The sequence below is a fragment of the Condylura cristata genome, unplaced genomic scaffold, assembly GCF_000260355.1.
Source record: "Condylura cristata isolate star-nosed mole 26May11 unplaced genomic scaffold, ConCri1.0 scaffold00006, whole genome shotgun sequence".
In the NCBI taxonomy this organism is placed as follows: Eukaryota; Metazoa; Chordata; class Mammalia; order Eulipotyphla; family Talpidae; genus Condylura; species Condylura cristata.
This window is the reverse complement of record NW_004567107.1, coordinates 15,520,415-15,539,658: the sequence shown is the minus strand read 5'-3', so window position 1 is coordinate 15,539,658 and position 19,244 is coordinate 15,520,415. Positions and strand designations below refer to the sequence as shown.

General features: G+C 51.8%; 2 protein-coding genes across 3 annotated transcripts in view; one reads left to right on the top strand and one right to left on the bottom strand.

Annotated features, from left to right (window-relative positions):
* The first annotated feature begins 1,450 nt into the window (after positions 1 to 1,450).
* Positions 1,451 to 10,431, top strand: SLC31A2 (solute carrier family 31 (copper transporter), member 2). Its single transcript, XM_012721118.1, has 4 exons — positions 1,451 to 1,521; positions 4,850 to 4,916; positions 6,689 to 6,878; positions 7,773 to 10,431. Exons 1-4 carry the CDS (start codon positions 1,516 to 1,518, stop codon positions 7,939 to 7,941), a joined length of 432 nt encoding a protein of 143 aa, XP_012576572.1. The 5' UTR covers positions 1,451 to 1,515; the 3' UTR covers positions 7,942 to 10,431.
* A 376-nt stretch (positions 10,432 to 10,807) lies between these two features.
* Positions 10,808 to 19,244, bottom strand: part of FKBP15 (FK506 binding protein 15, 133kDa) — a 45,344-nt gene continuing 36,907 nt past the window's right edge. For both annotated transcript variants that reach the window (XM_004677422.2, XM_012721489.1), the window contains exons 22-28: positions 18,154 to 18,309; positions 16,679 to 16,831; positions 16,120 to 16,242; positions 15,536 to 15,643; positions 14,629 to 15,302; positions 13,375 to 13,468; positions 10,808 to 11,408 (exon numbers count right to left, since the gene is read on the bottom strand). In XM_004677422.2, the coding sequence (XP_004677479.1) occupies positions 11,331 to 11,408; positions 13,375 to 13,468; positions 14,629 to 15,302; positions 15,536 to 15,643; positions 16,120 to 16,242; positions 16,679 to 16,831; positions 18,154 to 18,309 (1,386 nt within the window). In that variant the 3' untranslated portion in view covers positions 10,808 to 11,330. The remainder of the gene's footprint in view (positions 11,409 to 13,374; positions 13,469 to 14,628; positions 15,303 to 15,535; positions 15,644 to 16,119; positions 16,243 to 16,678; positions 16,832 to 18,153; positions 18,310 to 19,244) is intronic.

Below are 19,244 nucleotides of genomic sequence, written 5' to 3'. Positions count from 1 at the left end.
GCTAATCAACACCATGTCACATCAAGGGTATGTTGTTGGGCAGAACCCCTTGCCCAGAGCTCTCCTAAAGCAGCGCCTGGCATCTCCCCCAGAGGCTTGGTCAGGATGGACAGCAAGGAGTGGACCGCCGCCACGCAGAGGATAAAGAACTCAAATGTGTCGCCCCTGCAGCCCCCACGCGTTTTTGTGCTGGCAGGCTGGTACCTGTCTGCCCTCCCCTGCCCCAGTCGTATGTAAGCCACCGGGGCAGGGTCTGGTCCCCCACGGTGTACCTGCATCTCACAGTGCCTGCAACAAACTACACTTTAATGCGCGCTCGTACAATAGTGAATGACTGGGAAGGAAGGGCCAGAGGGACATTAGTTCTGCATGTCATAAACCTAGACTGACGTTCCCGAGGCAAACATAAGGAGTGCTTGCTTCCACAAGCAGGCGTGTGCTGTGGGTTTGAATTCTAGGCTGACGTTACTTTAATTCCAGAATGACCTACGGCAGCCAGGATGTGAGATCTGCAGATCTGCGTGGCTCTGGGAGCCCAGAAGGTGGGCAGAAACCCCACAGAAATTAGCTGGCCCAGGCCAGGCTGGGGGCACAACAGCCTTTACGGAGTAACCTTCTAGGGACCCAATTTACCAGCCCACATTTAGGTAGTAGGGGGGCGTCTACTAATACCAGGTGAGCAAATGTCTACCTGGGACAGATCCCTCACACGGTTCTCACACTTGTTTAATAAAACCCGCTTTCTTTCTTACAACTGCCTTATGAAATCTGTTTTAAGAATGAAGAAACTGAGGTTCAAAGAGATTTAATGAGGGGCCAAGGCCCTGCAGTTGTTAAGCGCAGGATAAAGGCTCAGCGTCTGTACCAGCTTCCAAAGCTCGCTCCCTTCAGTCTTACCGGCGCAAGGTGGGGAGTTGGGGGGCAGGGAGCCAGGCAGCCCCTCAGCCAGTCGGCTGGGGCAGCCCACGGATAGTGGTCTCTGGGCTGCAGAGTCGACTTGGGCGCTCCAAGGCGCCTCCTGCGTCCACGCCGACCTAAGCGCGTAGGCTGGGGCAGGGGTCACCTGCGCTCCCCCAAGTCCTCATCTCCAAACGCGGGAGTTCTGACGTGCTCGGGCTGACGTTGGTTTCCGGAGCGGCAGATGCCCCAAGTGCCGAAGGAGGAGGGGGTGGACGCCGCCGCCACGACGCCCTGGGGCGAGGGAGGTCTCCCGTCCCGCCCGCGCCGACCCCCACGCGAGGGGCCAGCCCAGGGCCCAGCCCGCGAGGCCCGCACGTGCGCCCGCGGGCGAGAGGCGGAGGCTGCGCCCGCGCCGGACTACAAGTCCCACAATGCTCCGGGCGGCGGCGGCGAAGGGGAAGGGGGGACCGCCAGGTGTCGGCGACCTCGGCGCCTCCCGCCCGGAAGTGCCCGAGGGTCCGCTAGATCGCCGGCGGCGGCGGCGGGCCGGACTCCGAGCTCGGAGACCGGAGCGTGAGGACGCTGGCGACTCGGGATCCCGCCCCAGCCCTGGCCATGGCGGTGAGTCCCCGCGCCGCCGAGGGAGACGGACGCGGGGTGGACGGCCGCCCCTGGCACCCGGAGGGGCCCCGCGCCTCTGCCCAGGGCTGGCGGGGGCGTAAGTTGGCAGTTTTACCTACAGTGGGAATTAGGATCGGGGAGAAGACGCGGGCTGTACTGCTGGCGGTGGCTCTGGGGTTTTCTTTGCCCGCCTCTGCAGGGAGTCAGTCCGGCCCGACCTGCCGCGGCGCAGGTGAGGGTGGGGGCGAGGTGGGTGGAGACGCAGGAGTCCGGGGATCCCCTGCCGTGGGCGCACTGCCCTGGAGAGAAGATTCCGGGAAGGCTCTAGGGAAGCCCGAGTGCGCACACACCTCTTGTCCAGTTCCTCCTCCGAAAAGTTCGTGGTTTGATTACTCTGGCGGGGAGGAGGGCGACGAGAGAACAGACCCAGCTTCGTACCGTCCTCCTTGCACTTGGGATCAGAAATAGCGTTCCAGATGAACTACTTTTCTTGGCACGGTTCACCTGCGCTGGGGAGAAAGACAATTTGCCAGGCACTTTGGTCTTTGAAGAAATCGTGCGCTTTTTTTTTTTTTTCTTCACCCTATGAAGAATGTTGCAGAATTTAGGATGCATGAAACAAGTACAGGTCTTTATATTAAGTGCCCACCCTCCTGCCAGTTTTCTAAGGGGGAAACATGGGAAGAACTTGGGAAATGCTCCCAACCTGCGAGGGGCAGGGCAGGTACCTTAACCGCACCACCGCCCGCACCACCATCCCCTCCCCCCTCCCCCCAAGTCTTTGAGGAAAAACGTCTTCATTTATAAACCAAAGGGTATGCTTCCCCAAGTGAGAAGATAAGAGAACTGTTCCAGGGGTTACTTGCTTCCGCTCCACAGCCCTCCCCTGCCCAGGGTGGGGTCTGGAGAACACAGATAAATTAAACTCAGCTGCCGGAAGCCTGTTTCTCAAGGGGGACTCCAGATTGGAGCTCTGCCCCTTGCCTATCTAGCCACAGGCCCTTAGGTTGAAAACTGCAGCCTCAAATCAGGGTGTGCTGGCTGGAATCTTTTCCTCTGGAATCTTTTCTTCTAGTGAAAAGTCAAGATTAGGGGAGTCTGTCCCTTCTGGGTTCCTCGCTCCCTAGTGAGGTAGAACCCGACTCCCTGACTGGTGCTTTTGGCTTGGACTAGAGAGGATGTCAGTCTACTGCTGGCTGCCTCCTGGGGAAGCTGTTGGAGACACCTGCTCTGGCTGGGTCAGGTATCTCCTATGGGCCTCCATGCCCTGGGCCAGGAATGAGACCCCAACCCTTCCCCGCCTGCCCCCCCTCTTCCCATGCCTCCTGCTCACTGACTACATAACCCTGCTGTAATCATCTCCCACCTAATGGACAGTTAACTCCGCGGGGGCCAAGGACTGCCACTCGTCTGTCTCCAGTGAGTGTACATGCCCAGCACAATGAAAGTAAATGTTTAGTTGATGCAGTTTCACTGTGGGTGTTCAGGTCCATGGCAGAGTAGTTTGGCCCTAGCCCAAGGATGATAGAGGGGACCCAGTTCTGCATTCTTTCTGATGAATTAGCCTTCAGGAACATTCCTGTCATGCCAGTTGCATTATCAAGTGAACTCAGAGGCAAAGGGGCATAGGGGTGCAGCTTCCAGTGCTGGGGGCTTCTGCCCAGCGGGGAGTTCTCTGTGCAGTTTGTTTATGCACCTCAGCCTTTTGTGAACCTTTGCCAGGCCGGCAGATACTGCTTGCTGTCTTAATGAGGAACATCTCTCGGTAGTAGGACTCAATGAGTCTTACTTTTTCTTATGTTTGAGCTTTCTACCTTGAGCAAGGGCCACTTTTCATATTGGGATTTTAAAAAGGTGCTCTCACTTTTAAATTTTTTAACATGCTTTCTAAATGACTGCCTAGGTTTCCATTATCTTATGAGGTCTTGGGTAACCCCCTTTTCCTTTTGGGACTCATCTTCTCATCTGGAAATGAGATGTGAAGTGGGGAGAGGGGCTGGCTTGCACCAGATGAGAGGATTTCACATTGAGTTTCAGCAGAGCCAAACCTACAAGGTGGACTTACAAGGAAATCTTTATTTGCCAGTGTTCACTGGCAAACGTGTAGGAAGCCAGGAACTGCGAACTCTGAGAAAATAAACAAGTCTTGGATGTGACATGCTGTACTGTGACTATAGTTAATACTATATTGTACATATGAAAGTTGCTCAGATTAGATCTTACGTTTTCATGGCAAGAGTGAAAACGTAACGACGTGTGGCAATAGACAGTAACTTACTGTGGGAATCCTTTGACAACATTTGCAAACTTCGGGTCATTCTGGGCCACGTGTAGTGGGTACTGCATGTCAGCTCTATCTCAGTAAAACGAACCTTCCTAAGGACCTTTTCTCGATGTTTCAGTAGCTGACGTTTGGCCATTGCCTCAGAAGGCCAAGACTTCCACCCGCTCACCCCAGTTCTGCCCGTACCTCAGCTGGGTGAGCTCTGACTGAGAGAACCACCTCTGCCAACTGAAGGCCTAGCTAGTGACAAGAGGGTGAATGGACTGACTTGAATCTTGCCAAGCACTGTCATTAACCTGCCGACCCCAGTGAGAAGGCAGCGCAGAATCGCAGCCAGGCCACGCGGGAGGCCCAGGATGTCTCCTGGTGCTATCTACTCACTAGTGCTGTGACTTGGGCGATGACTTCACTTCTCTGGGCCCAGCCCCCCCCCAGTTCCTTCCTGTGGATGGGCCCCCTGTCCCACCGTCAGTGAGATCACCTGTGAGAAGCCCGGTGGCAGGCTCTTTGAGCTCAGCAAAGGCAGAGATGGTCACTTTTGTCCTCAATGCTGGGCACAGATTTGGGCTCAGCAAATGTTTAGTGAATGAGAAAACAGATGTAGAGTGAACACCATCCCCCCAGGCGGGCTCCCCCATCCCCAACTAATAAATGCTGCTGGGTCTCCCTAGGTGAAGTGGATGCCTTCCTGCTCCATGTGGTCTCCCCATGGGGAAGCCTGCCCTGGGGCCAGAGCAGAATGGCTGGAGCCCAAAGGGTAGAACAAGTCAGTTGAGCTCCTCAGTCTAGTGCTTCCCCTTGGGTCTGGAGGGCACATGGGGGCATCTCCAGATGAGCCCAGAGCACCATGACAGCCTGAACCTGGGCGGCCCACTGAGGATGGACACGTCCCTTCTCCCTGAGCCGGGGCCTCTCAGCTACAGCGCTGCTGCTCACCCACTGTGGGGCATTTTTCTGAGCCTTTCCAGAAAGCTGTGGAGAACAGCAGGGACAGTGACTTCCAGTGCCCTAAGCCCCCTGTGATGCAGGCTCCTTCTCTTTCAGATGCATTTCATCTTCTCAGACAAGGTGGTGCTTCTGTTTGATTTCTGGCGTGTCCACAGCCCTACAGGTAAGAATTGGGAAGCTCAGGTTTGTGGCTGCAAGGCCTTGCAAAGCCTGGGTTTTGCCCTGTTAGCATTGCAGGGGGCCTGAAGCCTCTTGTTTAACACTGAGCAGAACTTTGCATTTAAAATTCCATTATCTCACAGAACCTCACAAAGGCCCATGAGCATTTTTCCTTTCACAGAGAAGGGAACTGAAGCCCCGAGAGAAGAGACCTGTCGGGGACCACACAGCAAGGAAATGTCAGTCAGAACTAGGTCAAAGCAACCTGTTGCCTCCTGGCCCCTCCCTCACTCAGGGCTCATTGTTCAGTAGCTGCTGAGACTTGGACCTCAAATGAGAAACTAATTTCAAGAAGCGTTTTTCTTTAAGAGACAGACTTGCGCACTGAGCTATTTCAGCTTAAATAACTGCCTTAAAAATAGACTAGTCAAATGTCCATCATTGCAGGGACCAAGCAATATGATTGACCAATCAATATGTCAGCCATCCCGACAGCGGGTGCCATGCCAATAATTTTTGCAAGGTAAACCTAGTGACTCGAAACGACAGCCTTCGTTTTATGAGGGCTCTATGGGCTTAGCCAAGCGGTCCTCAGCCTTTCAGGCAGGTCAAGTCAGACAGTGGCTGGTGCAGGAGTCCTCTTGCAGACTTCCTCACGCTCATGTCCCCTGGCCGCTGCTGGTGGCTGCTAGGACCTCAGTGGAGGTTGTTGGTTGGATGCCTCCTTACCGTGTCTCCTAGGCTTGGGCCTCCTCGTGACGGGGAGCCTGGCATCCAAGAGCGAGTGAGTGTCCAGGAGACCAAGGTGGGAGTGCAGGGGATTTTTAAGGCCTAGCCTTGGAAGTCACAATGCCACTTCTGTACTTGTTGGGATGGTTCCTGGGTTAGAGGGGAGACGGGCATGGAGCCTGCCACCTGAGGGCAGGCGTGTGGGCACTGTAGGATGAGCAGGTGGGGTGCAGTGAGGTGGCATCTTGCCTTGGGGACCCCTGGGCCACCACCCAGGAATTTGCTGTGACAGAAGGTGCTCTGGGGAGGGGAAATGGAGAACAAGGCTTACTTTCCACTGTTTACCTGTTTGCACTGTTTAATATATCTTACGTACATGCAGTTACCTGTGTTTTGCTGTTTTAAAAACCTGTACCTTTTGCAGATGATTTTTCCTGGAAGGCCAATAAAATACGGTAGCTAGAGCATTTCCTCTTCCATTTGTAAAATAAAAGTAACAGTGGTTAACTTTACAAAGCAGCTCTGGAGAGCACTTAATGGTTTCTATAAATTAACTTACTGGGGTTTCCATATTATAAAAGTAACATACAGAAGAAACTTTAGGAGGCAAGGTGAAAGGGAGGTAATACCTCCTGTGTGCTAATTTGCTGAAATGATTATAACTACTTGGCTCCCTCACCTTCCTTCCAGACTCTTCTGTGCATATACCAATAAACAGAACTGTGCTATACATACACCTACTCTTCTTAGCAAGAAGTCTGGACAGATTTGTGCTGTCTGCTGGGGTGAGGGGGGGTGTCCCCTCCTTCCTCAGCAAGGGGCTTCTCTACCTGCTCGCAAAGCCATGCTGCAGTAAGTCAACCCACCGAGAAAGGATTGACCAGGGAGTGACTGCAAAGCTCTGAGCCTGACAAGGGTGGGGAAGAAAATGCCAGAGGGCCATAGGGCTGGAGGTGCCCTCTGCCTCCTGTGCCAGGTCACAGGAAGCTGCTGGGAGAGGAGCAGCACTTGCCAGCCAGGTCTCCACAGCTGAGCTCTCCTCGACAGGCATGGCCCTCTCCGTGCTGGTCATCCTGCTCCTGGCTGTGTTGTACGAAGGGATCAAGGTCGGCAAAGCCAAGCTGCTGCACCGGGCTCTGGTGGGCATGTCCGCCCCCGACAGCCCCCAGGTCATCCAAGAGTCCCAACAGGATCTTGTGGGCTCAGAGTCAGCTCCAGCCGGCGGCTCCTGCCTCAGGTAACAGCCTAAGTGTGGACCCCCCAGAGCCCTCACATTCACCCTGAGGGGTGGGCTGGCCTCCGAGGGCATTAGCTAGCTCCACTTCACGGAAAGGAAGTTGAGGACCAGGCCCTGACCAAGTACATGCATTTCTGTAAGCCGTAAAGTGAGCCCGAACCTTGGGTCTCCTGAAGTCCAAGCCAGACCTCTGTGTGAATAGCCACGGGGTGCTCAGTGCATCAGAAGTCTGGTGAACCCCTGGTTCTCCCAATCTCACAGGGCCTACGGCATCACTAAGGCTTCCAGACACAGGCTGGGTTCTGCCCCCGTGTAAATAAGAATGCTGTCGGCAGTCATGACCTCGGAGGAGCACCTTGTCCTCTCTTCTTCCTCCTCAGAGGGCAACCACGTGGCTCCCCAGCTCCAGCCTCACCTGTGCAGAATAAGCTCGCCTGCTCCCATCACCAGCCACCTACATGAGTATCTCAGAGAGCTAAACTGCCTTGCCAGGAAACTATTCTTACACCTGTTTTACTGATGAGAAAATAGAGTTGAGAGAGGAGGAGACATTTGTGCTGAGCCACAACTAGTAAGTGGCAGAGCGAGGGACTGATCTGTGGCCAAGTCCGTGCTCTTCGTTAGCACACTGCCTCCCACATGGGGGGTGAACTGAGAGGGGGAGACTCTGCCTCAGACTATGTCCTGTCCCACATCGGCATGATAGGTTACTTCCTTCCTTTTTGCCTAGGATGCCAGGAAACTCAGCAGAAAGGCTCCTAGTATAAGTCCCTTCCCCTCTCTACTGACAGCTTCTGGCAGACTGAAGTCTCTCCTGGGCTAAGATTGTAACTGCAGTTTCCTACTCCCTGACGGCTCATCACCAACATTAACTTGGTTCTCCTTTTCATCCAGGTGGTTTCTGTGTCACTTTGGCCAGTCTCTGATCCACGTGGCTCAGGTGGTCATCGGCTACTTCATTATGTTGGCTGTCATGACGTACAACACCTGGATCTTCTTTGGCGTGGTCCTGGGCTCGGCTGTGGGTTACTACCTAGCATACCCATTTCTCGGCACGGACTAGCTGGTGAGGGCTGTGCAGGCGTCGAGGGCTGGAGAGGATGGAGCCTCTTGCTCCAGATGTTGTACCTCCAAGCCCATGTCTTGTCTTGGACGGCTGTTCCTCACTGTGCTCCCAGCTTCTGGAAACTTCCAGCTGCAGTTCAGAGGCCACTGCCACTGCCAGCCTGCATAGGGCCCAGGCTTAGCCTTGCGCCTTAGAGCTGCTGAGACCAGAAGAGAACGAAACGTAGGGGCAGTGGTCGCTGAGTCTACAATGACTAGCTCCAATTTTAATTTAGAATTTCCAAAGATTTTCAAGACAGGGAGATGAAGTCTGGGTGGTGAAGAGTAAGGAACCTGGATCCTCTGCTCTGATGTGTGCCTTATTTAAAGGAGCCTCTTCCACTGGACTTCTGGACCTCTTGTCTCTGGGGGACAGAGACCAAGCTGGCTCCTTTTCTGTCGCCCTTCTGCCTTGGAACATGGGAAGATGACCTCTTCTCTGGGTCATGTGCACAGACTATGATTTTTCACTTTCCCAAATGAACTCTGGTTGGCAGTTTTGCACATTAATACTAAATTTTTAAGGAAATGATTTCATTTTATTCACGCTGGATGGCAGCAACTGATGGGACCTCTTTTCCTTTTTGGTGCAAAAATGAGGGCTGAAGAGCATTCGGAGAGTGAGCTCCTCCCATTGGGCTGCACTGTCTGCAGGAGGAAGAGGCCCAGGCCTCCCTGGGCCCTCCCTGGGGTGTGGGGAGTGCCTCACGGCCTTAGCGCCCTCAGAACAGAGAACGCACTGAATGGTACTCAGAACTCAGCGCCCTCCTTTTATGATGACTGCTCTGGCCAAGGGTCTGGTGGGGAAGTTTCCATTCCCTTCATGCTGAGACGCCCTGGGGAAGAGTGATGGAAGGTGCAATAGCAGTCAAACCAAAGTGTTACATTCTTAGACTCGGATAGGACTCTCCAGATTTTGAGCCTTTCTTTAGAGGAAAGGCCAGGAGAGCCCAAGAGGCAGGAAACAGCTGCTGTGGACTACCTGTGCTCAGGTGCCTCCTGAGCTACAGAATAGGCGGCCTGGAGCCCTGGGAACTACAGGGAACACACTGTTGAGTAGTCTGTGCCTTCTGTTTGTCCCAATCCCAGCGGCACCCCTGTAACAACTGGAGGGAACGAAACTGGCTGCGTGGCTGGCCAAGGGCTGAGTCTGTCTGCTGTGAGAACAACAGTTTCGTGCTCAGGGAAGCCCAGCCCTGAAAGGCTGTGCCCACAGGCAGGCACCCCACAATGCCAGCCTGGTCTGCAGTCACTCTGTTCTTGTAACACACTGAATGAACCAGGGCCACACTGAGGAAAGTAATCGTCATGTAGCCTGTCAACATCCCTGTTGGCTCAGCTGTCCAGACCGGCTCTTCCTGAGGGGAGAGCAAGTCTGGCAAAACCACTTTTTAATTTGACAGTAAGTTTCCCAGGAAGTATAGGGTTGATGAGTACACTCTCCCCATATTCCAGTTCTTCAGGAAATGGGAAGCTGCTCCGTGCCACACAGCGTGGGCGTCTAGTGGCGGGCTGCCACTGAGCCGCACGCGTCCCTTTGTAGGTCCTGCCCCGCCGCGGCTCCCTCCCCGAGAGGGCTTTTTCTTTTCCTACGGTCTCTTTAAACATGCCAGTACATGAGGCTTTTAGAGTGTGGAGGGCTTTTAAGGCAAATCTCTAGCAGGACTGATTGTACAGTGAGACACAGTGGGCATTTCACCATTCTTCAGAGCCACGTCACAGAGATGGCATTTTCCCTACACAGAATTTCTTTTCGACGCCTACATAGCGCTTACTCCATACTGGGTGGTGTTCTAAGCACTTTACAGTATCAACTCACTGAATCCTCACAAGGCAGAGCAGAAGCTGTTGTCATTGCCTTTGGGGTGAGGAGGCTGAGGCTCAGAAACAGTCACCCAGCTGACAAGTGGCCTCGTGTCTGCTCTTACCAGTAGAGCCAAGAGGCTTGTGCTCCGTTTTACCATAATGGGGCAGCCACTGCTTCAGGGACTCGGCCGTGTTGAGCTCAGCTCCTGAGTGTCACTGTTGTTACCCCAGCCCGGGGATGGTTATTCAGGCCAGGGAACCTGGAATCGTGGTCAGGACTAGGGTTCTTGTTCCGTTGCTTACTAGCCACGTAACTGTGAATACGTTACTCGACTTCCTGAGCCTCAGCTTCTTCTGTAAGATGGGGACAGTCATGTCTTCTGTAGGATTGCTGACGACGTGCTGAACTACAGTTTGTATTAGTTAAACACAAACACCAAGTTTAATAACGGGGTACCACTGCTCCCTGCCCCCTCACAGGAGATGGGCTCAAAGCTGCCAGCAGGAGAGATGTCTGGTCAGGTGATGTGGAATCTGGGCTCCTAGCTTACGTGCATTTAAATCAGGGAACAATTTCTATTAAAATTCTGCTTTCTGAAAACGGGTTATGGTCTTTGGAAAATTCTGGAGTAAAGCAAAATAACCACAAATACTGTCTCACTATAGTTCTCTTCATTAGTCCTGGCCCTGAGTGCAGAGGAACTGGAAAGTGCTCTGGAGTGGGAAAAATCCCTCAGGGAGATGAGGGACGATGATGAAAGATCCCCCCACCCTTTCTGCACGGCTTCTTAGGGTGTAGGAGCAGGCCAGCCAGGAGCAAGCAGACCACAGGTCAGGTCCTTGGATGACCATGAGGGCACTACGGTCAGCTGGAGACTGAGCATGAAAGTTCCAGGGTTAGGTACCAGAGTGCTTTGTACATGTTAACTGACCCAGGTGGTTCCAATCCCTGCCCTCAGCTGCGTCCTTAGAAGCAAGTACCCCCTGCCCCCAAGAGCTTGAGTCTGGTTTCATTGCAGACATTTATTTTAGTTTTATTAGTTTCAAATATTCACTGACCTTCTGTATGAGGTTTAAGGCAGAGAAAAGATACATATCCCAGAACTGCTACAGAACTCGGGTTGCAGGGTGTGCCCACCCTTGGTTCTACAAGGAGAGCTCACCCTAGGTTGACAGGACTTGCTGTTGGAACAGCTGAGCACTGGGGGGGCAGACGACTCCCTGAGGAGTCTGTTAGTGGACAGAAGAAAAAGCTTGAACGAGGACAAGACTGAGAGGTGATCGGCGGAGAATCTACCCGCCCTTCCTCCCAAACGGGGCCTGTGGCAGGTCCCTGGTAGGCTGCTGACAGCCCCAGCGATGGGAGAGATGCTCCTCTTTGCTAGGCCAGGCCGGGGCTCGGAAGGTGGCTAACTGGGATCTCTGGAACACCGTCCTCAACGCTCACCTTCACCTCACCCCGGCTTCCTAGACCAGGGCTTGCTGTGCAAAATCATGCCTAGGGGAGGGGCTGGTAGAGAACTGCACCAGCTTCCTGGCTCTTCATCCCAGCCAGTCAATGTCATCGTCGTCGTCGTCATCTCCAAAAAGGGGTGCTGGGGGCGGACGTCCCTTCATGCTCTGACAAAACAGGAAAGAGTAGTCAGTCCTTAATAGTCCCGTGTCAGACGGACTTCCCTCCTCTCAGGTGAAGTGAGCCAGTGTCTGTTGTGGGCTCCAGTTCACAAAGGCGCTTGTGGTTTGGGCTGACTGCAGGGAATGACCCTGAGGCGCATACCGTGGCTCCCGGCTAAGCTAGGAATAGCAGTCTTCAAACACAGACAAAAAGACCAACTTTGTTTGGCTATTTGGGTCATTTATTTGTAAAGCACATGTACTGACATGACAGTTCTCTCTCATGCAGTTAACATTGTAAGGCAAGCGTCATGGAGAGGCAGAGTGGGAGAAAGAACAGAAGTGAGGCAGGACTGCAGGAAGGTGACAGGCTGGAAACAACATACTCACATGTGAAAAAACACTTGATGCTCAGTGCCTGACCCCACCTTATGAAATGGTGACAAATGCAGGGGCTCAGCAACATTCCCAGGGGAATCCCGAGAGGAAGAATGCCCAGCGGCCACAGCACTGGTCCCACCAGCCCCCACCCCCACCCCTCTCACTCCCTCTGACCAGGCAGGGGAATGAGGGCATGGGTGGGCCACAGGGGACTCCTCCCTCTGGATCCCATTGAGGCCCACGGGGTGGCAGGGCTAATGCTGGAGACGAGCACTGTGAACATCCTCTATAGAATGCCGCTGCTCTGGCGAGCAAGTGCTGGCCCAGGGCAGTCTTCACAGAACCAAGGGAGAGGCCATGTGGTGTGGTCAGGGCCCTGGACAAACTCCAACCCCACTACTGGCTACAGACCTGGCATCTCTCCTGGGCATCAATGTCGTGATCTCTAAACTGACACTAAGGGATTTAAAAATGTGGCCTCTGGCTTCTGTTATGTTCTGGCCTCTACATTTACTAGCTATATTGTCTTGGACGAACTATATAACCTTTGACACATTACTTTTCCCTTTCCCATAAGATGGGATAAAAGTGTCTGCTTCACTGGATTAGTGGGGGATTATATGAGAATGTCTGTGAAACAGGTTTCAGAGTACCCACGAAACAGAAGTTAACTTGATGGTGTTAATATTAATACCAATAATATACTGCTAACTAAAAAATTCCTACTCCATTTAAGGCAGTCATTTTGGGATATCTGTTACCTGTCTACCTCCTTTTTTTGGCATAGAATTCATAATTAGTGTTCTAAAATAAAAATTTAATTTCTGGAAAGAAAGCCTAACGGGAAACTGGAGAAAAGGGAAGGGTTCTGTTTCCTGCCAGCTAGATCCCAGCTCTGGCACAGCCATTTCTCCAAGGTTTTGACAAAAGGCAAAACCACTCTTGTTGACACACGAAGGGAAACACAACTGGCCCCCCCCTTTTCTCTCCCTGCATGAGACAGCCTGAAGCTGGTCTGTGTCCTCCACCCAGTGAAGTCCCCACCGGGGCGGCCCAAGTGTCCCAGCAGCCCAGGGGAGTCCCAGCACAGATGCAGCAGATGCACGAAGGGGTGCTCACCGGAGACCCACACCCTCGGCCTGCACTCAAGATGGGCAAAGTGAGGCTATGCGCCCAGTTCTGCCCAGGGATGTGGTGTGAGTGCATGAGGCAGCAGGCTGGAGAGCCTGGGGAAAGCAGGCAGTGCTCAGGCGGGGGTCTGAGAAATTCGGCTTCAAAGTCTTTCCAACTCTAAAATGTAAATTCCCTACAGCTGTGAGGAAACCTGAGGCTTTAGCAATTTAATGTAGGACTAAGCAGCCCATGCTTCACTTCAAATGGCTTATAGTCATTTCAAGGAGAAAGTGGGGTCTGACCATCCCCACTGTGCTTACAGAGCCACCCCCTCCCAGCCCCAAGCACGCTGACAGGGCCCTGCACACAGAGCCCACCGAGTGGGCCACCAACAGATTCCAGTTTTCTTCTCAGAGCCAGCAGGAAAGGGCCCCCTGGAAGTGGTGTGAGGACTTAGAAGTGCCAGACAATTCCTTACCACCTCATCTTCATCCTCCTCCTCGGGCTGTGATTTGGACCTTGGGACTTTCAGAGTCGCCCCTTGAAACAGTTCTTCTTCATCCCCAGAGAGACTGAAAGAAAAATCCAGAAAATCAAGTCACAGAAAATGTTGTTCTGGCTCTAGGCCTCAGTGCCCACAGGCTCTGGCGATAGGAATCCAACAGCTATGGTAACCACTGAGGAATTCCTCCCTTCTCCACACTGGCTCCTAGTGTTCTTGCCCTCCTCCACAACCTGTAGCCAGCGAGTTATGGAAACAACCTAAACACACAACTACCAGGGGGTGGATTAAGATGTGGAGTATAAACACAGATAGCTGTGTAGCTGTGCAACTGTGAAAAATGAACTCTTGCTTTCGCAAGAATGTGGATGGAGCTGGTGGAGATTATGCTAAGTCAGTCAGAAGGAGAAAGACAAATGCTGGATGGTTTCACGTACGTGGACCACAAGCAAACCAAAGGTCAGACAACAGTCTAGAACTCTGACTATAAGAGTCAGGCCACCAGAGGGGGGGAGAGAGCAAAGGATGAAGGGCCCAATGGACCACAGTGGAGGCCAGTGGGCACCTCGGTGGGTGTGGCGTGGTAGCATATGTCTGGAGAGGTGTGATCTTACACCACTATCACAATGTCATAAACCATTAGGCCTCAATACAAAATTAAAAAGGAAAATGACTCTTCTGCTTAAATCCCGTTAGTGGTTTCTCACTGTAAAGTCCAAACTTCCAACAGTGACATAAAATCTACTGACCCCTGCCTTGTTTTCCAACTTCAGCTGAACACTACTCGCCTACTTACTCTGCCTTCTTTCACACGTGTGTCATGCTCCCTCCCATCTTTGCACATGCTGCGTTTGCTCAAAGCAATCTCTTCCTCCCACCCCTGGCATGGTAGTTTCCATTCCACCCTTCAGTTAAATACTAAATGTTAAAAAGTTACCTCCTCAGAATCCTTCCCTATCTACTCTGAATGAAATAAAATAACTACTTCATTCTGTTACACACCCCTTTATAAAAACATTTATCATACTTTTTAAAATGTTTGTCTTTGCCATGAGACTCAAACTGGAGAACCAAGTCTGCCCTGCCTACCACAGAGCCTATTTAGTATCATTTAATAAATGCACAGACGAATGAATGATTCAGCCTCTGAGGAGTGAGAAGCCAGCTCTAGAAAACCAGACCACCTCTACATGCAGATGCCTTTCCCTAAAACTACCCAGGGAAACATACCTGGGGTGCCTAGAAGAGTGGCTGGGCCCAGGGGTTACTCCTGTAGCTGCAGACACGGCCTCTGTGCTCGACAGCTCCTTGCAAGGACCAGCCGAGCAAGTGGCGTCCTTGTCGTCCTGGAGCTCTGGAGGCCGAGGCTCTCCTTCCAGACATTTGGGTCCTACGGCTAGTGGGTCCTCCCCCTTGGGGCCTAGAGTCAAGGAGAGTTTTCTGGTGCTCAATTCTTCCCCATCACAGGCATTTCCCAATGGGCTGTCAAGCTTAGGTGCCACTGGGCTGGCAGCCAGAGTCTCCTCACACTCAGAGTCAATGATGACAGGGCCTGGAGGCTGAGGGGGAACTGAGGTTGGGGGCCCTGGAACTCTGTGTACGAGGCCACAAGCCGGTTCAGGTGCTTCATCTTTTGTCTGAGAGAGCACCTCTGTTTCTGATGGCTCCTCTTTTCTTCTATGTACATCAACCTGGGGAGACAATGACACAGTTTCTTTGACTTCTTGCCCGGATGGCAGTGCAGGTGACTCCTGCCTTTCCCCATTCGGGGGCACTGGAGACAGCCCAGAACTCGCAGAGGCGGGCTGCGCTTGAGAGGGTTTCGGAGACTGCTCTTCTTCCTCTTCATTGCTACCTTCATCTTTCTCTTGATCATGTTGGTTTAACAGCTGAAGAGTCACTACCTGTTAAAAAGCCGAAAAGGAGGTCAGGATCACTGACAGGAAAACAGCAGGCATTCCTAGGCCTTCAGTCCTCCTTAATACAACTGACCATTCAGTTCAAAATGATTCTGTTCCCTCCTCTCGCAGGAGGCTGCCCACACCAGCCCAGATAAGTCACCCAAGCACCCCCATTACTAATGAACAGGCTTGCATACAGGCCTTTCACAAGACACTCCAGTAGAGCACAGCTGTACCTTGATCGTATTCATGATGGTCCCCAGAACGGTCCTGCCGTTGTAAGACTCCTCCAGCTCAAACTCTCCTCTCAGGGACTGAAACACCTGGTTCATGATCTTCTTCACCTGCGTAAAGACCCCAGGGGAGAAAAACACCAAGATGGATGCTGCCAACGTCAAGTCATTGAGGGGTCTGGAAGGTTAAGGAAGTCCTGCTGGAACTCTGGGGCAAGACACAGCTAGTCATGAACTGAGACACCAAAGGCTGCCACAGTGGAGAGGACAATGTTGGGGATGAGCAGTACTTTGACAGAGGGCTCCCATGGGCAAGCAAGCTGTGGTCTGTGTGCCCCAAACTGCCTGAAGCTGCCCCCTGCTACCTAGACCACTGCGTAACACCCCCATGGGTTAGGAGGATGCCAGTCCCCTCCCACAGCCCTCCTGAGATTCAGAGGTGCTTCCCTGTATGTCCAACCCCCAAGACAGTGCCCTCTGGGTTTGCCACCATAGGGCTAATTTTTAGTTCAGCCAGACAGGGGGTGCACTAGAGATGTACGGAGAATCTGAGCCACACGATCAACTAGCTCTGAGTGACAGTTCACCTTCTCTGAGGGGTCAGCAGCAGCAGCTTCAATCCCAGATCCCTGGGATTTGTTCTCCAGGAGCTTGATGTGCTGTTCATTTTGCTCAGTCAGGGTTGTGACTTGGGCCTCGAGGGCTAAACACTGCAAGACAAAAGCACCATGGCTGTGGCCTTGGGAGACTGGCCTATGGGTGAAAATCAGGAAAGCTCCGAGCATTCCCTCCTGCAAGTCTGTGGCATCCTGCTGCTCCACGCCTACCCAGGCCTGCTGACTCGGGCTGTTTCCTCCTCACTCAGTCTTCACTCACATCACTTCCTCTTTGCCAACAAGGTTGGCTGCCTTGCCCCTAATCAGGTCACAAATATAAAGGAGGGCGCGCTGTGATTTTTAATCACAGACACAGACAGTGGACATCAGCAGCCACCTATAAGGCTGTCTTTGCCGTCTGTCAACTCTCAACTGGATATTTCAAGGAAAGAAAAGGACCTCCAGGACTTTCATGAGGCCCCTCAGCCACGCCCTGTGCCCCATCCCCAAGCGGGGTCACCTCCACTTTCTGGCCCGGGGAAACGCCTACCTTTGTCTGAAGCTGGAGCAGTTTCTGCTGATGGGCATCCCTCTGGGCACACACTTCCTGGTACTGCTGCAAGTGCTCGTCCTTGGCAGAGGCCAGCAGATGTTCACATTTTGCTTCCCACTGGCTCTGCAGCTCTGCCTGTACTAGCGAGAGCTGCCAGGGAAAAGTAATGATCAGGTTCTGGGGGTCCAGTCAAGTCTAGGGGAGCCTGTCTTCCATAAGGCCAAAGAAATAAGCTAACAGGCCAGACTTGATAAGGAAACACTGAAAGACTTTATCTTTAAGGTAAATGTATTTTTTTCATGGAAGTAAGAAAAGGCCACCAGTTGTCAGGACTTCCAAAGTCACTGGAGCCGGACAAGGTGTGACTGTCCATAGGCCCCTGAGGGCAGGGTCCTAACACCACCCTACTTTCCAGGGTCCGGGCCCTCACCATTTGAGAGGTTGCAAAATTTATTTTTGTCAAAATTCCCAGAGGTGAGCAAATCAAGGACACCGAGTGGGCACAGACAAGAATTTATGAACTCACAATGAGAAAGAGAGCTGTCCAGCACTATCAGCTCCACCCTGGCTTCTTTTCCTGACCACCTAAACAGGCCGCTTCTAGACACGTGCTTAGCAGGTAGTGTCCCATGGTTAAAGACTTCATTCCTACAATGTTTGGATATATTTATATTTTTTTAAGATCTATTTATTTATGCATACAGAACTGGGGGACAGGCCAGGGGTGCAGGGGAGGTGAGAGGATTCACCAGAGACAGAGTGGGGAGCAGAACAAGCAGACTGAGGAAGTACACTGCTTGGGGGGAGTAATGGGCAAGACAGGAGAGGTCTGCTGCACCACGTGGGTCACCTCTGGGGCGGAGATTGAACTCACACTGAACTAAATGCTGCTGGCTTGCAGTGCTGTTTCCTAACCCACTGTGCCACCAGGGAGGGCCTAGATCTTTTTTTTTTTTTTTTTAAAGATTTATTTATTTGTGCATACAGAACTGGGGTACAGGCCAGAAGCTCAGGGGCAGTGAGAAGCTTCACCAGAGACAGAATGGGGAACAGAACAGGCAGATGGACGAAGTACACTGCTAAGGGGAGCAGCGGGCGGGCCAGCAGAGGTCTGCCACGCCATGTGGTCATCTCCGGGGCAGGCGGGAATTGAATTCATGCGGAAGCGGCTTTAGATTCTAAGTGCAGTGCTTTAACCCGCTGCGCCACCAGGGAGGGCCACCTAGATTTTTTTTAATAAAGATTTTTTCCATCCATATTTTTCTCATAAATTTCACTTAACTATAAAAAGAGAAACTCTTTATTTGATTTGACTCTTCTACATATACCTGGATTGCTTTCTTGCACTTTTCTCCAAAGTGAGAGCATCAACTACAAAAATGTCATCCTCAAAGATGAGGGAGAAACTCGAAGCGTTTCTCACTGAGCATTTCATACCTTTCTTTTATTCCAAAGTGCCACTGTCCCATTACCTGCTCTGCAGCTGCTTGGTCTGTGGTCACCCGAGCCTTTTTCAAGAGCTGTCGCAGTTTGTCCAGTTCCTCCTGATGTGACTTACGAATCTCATCTATTTCCTCCTCAGCCTGGCAGCGCTCCTGTGCTGACTTTTTTTTCCGTTCTGAGAGGTTCTTAGAAACAAAACAAGCATCAAGAGCTTAAGCTATTTAAGGGTGGGTGTAAATGGGGGTGATGGTGGCAGTACTGACCTCAAAGGGTCCTTATTTCATTTCTGCAAACTATTTTTAGTTTCTTTTCCCTGTATTCTTGGTTACTGGGTGAGGAAACCCGTGACAAGAACCTAGCATGCTGAGAGATGGGAACACCCTAACTGGGGTGGTGGTGGGGGAGGGGTGTGTTACAGGGAAGTGGCCACTTTCATAGCCTACTGGTACGAAAATAAATGTGTCGACGCTTTGGATGGGGACGTGGTGGTCTCAGAGACATTCAAACCACAAAGTCCACAGATTATCATCTGTCTTAAGGAAGCAACAGACCATGTTCATATAGATTGTGTGTGGTAAGGACGTCACTTTATAAAAGAAACTGTTCCCTTGAAAGAACAAGTCCCAAGGGCCTGGGGTTGAAGGTGCTGCTACCGGTCAAAAGAACTTCACTAGAGATTTTTATTGGAACCCTTAGAAATAATTTGTTCTGCTTATATTTAAACTGTTCCAAATAGCCAAAAAGAAACATTCCTCTTGGTTCAATGAAGCTAGTATTTCTCTGATAGTAAAATTCTAAAAAGATAGCAAGCTAGAAAGAGATTCCAACTGATAGAGGATTAATACCCTTAGCAGTGTTTCCAAATCAAACCAACATGGCAATAGGAAAGAAGACAAAGGATATTAAAGAGAAGTCACAGAATAAATACAAGTCGATATTGAATATGTAAAAATTTTATCATTAACAAAAATACATATTAAAACAAGAGAGCAAATTTCAGTCTCAGATGATAAACTGACAGATGTGCGACTAGAAAGTGTGGAGCAATGAGCTGGTTTACGTTGTGCTGCAAGTGTGACCTACAGTCCTGTTCTTTGAGGACAATCTGGCAATATAAAAA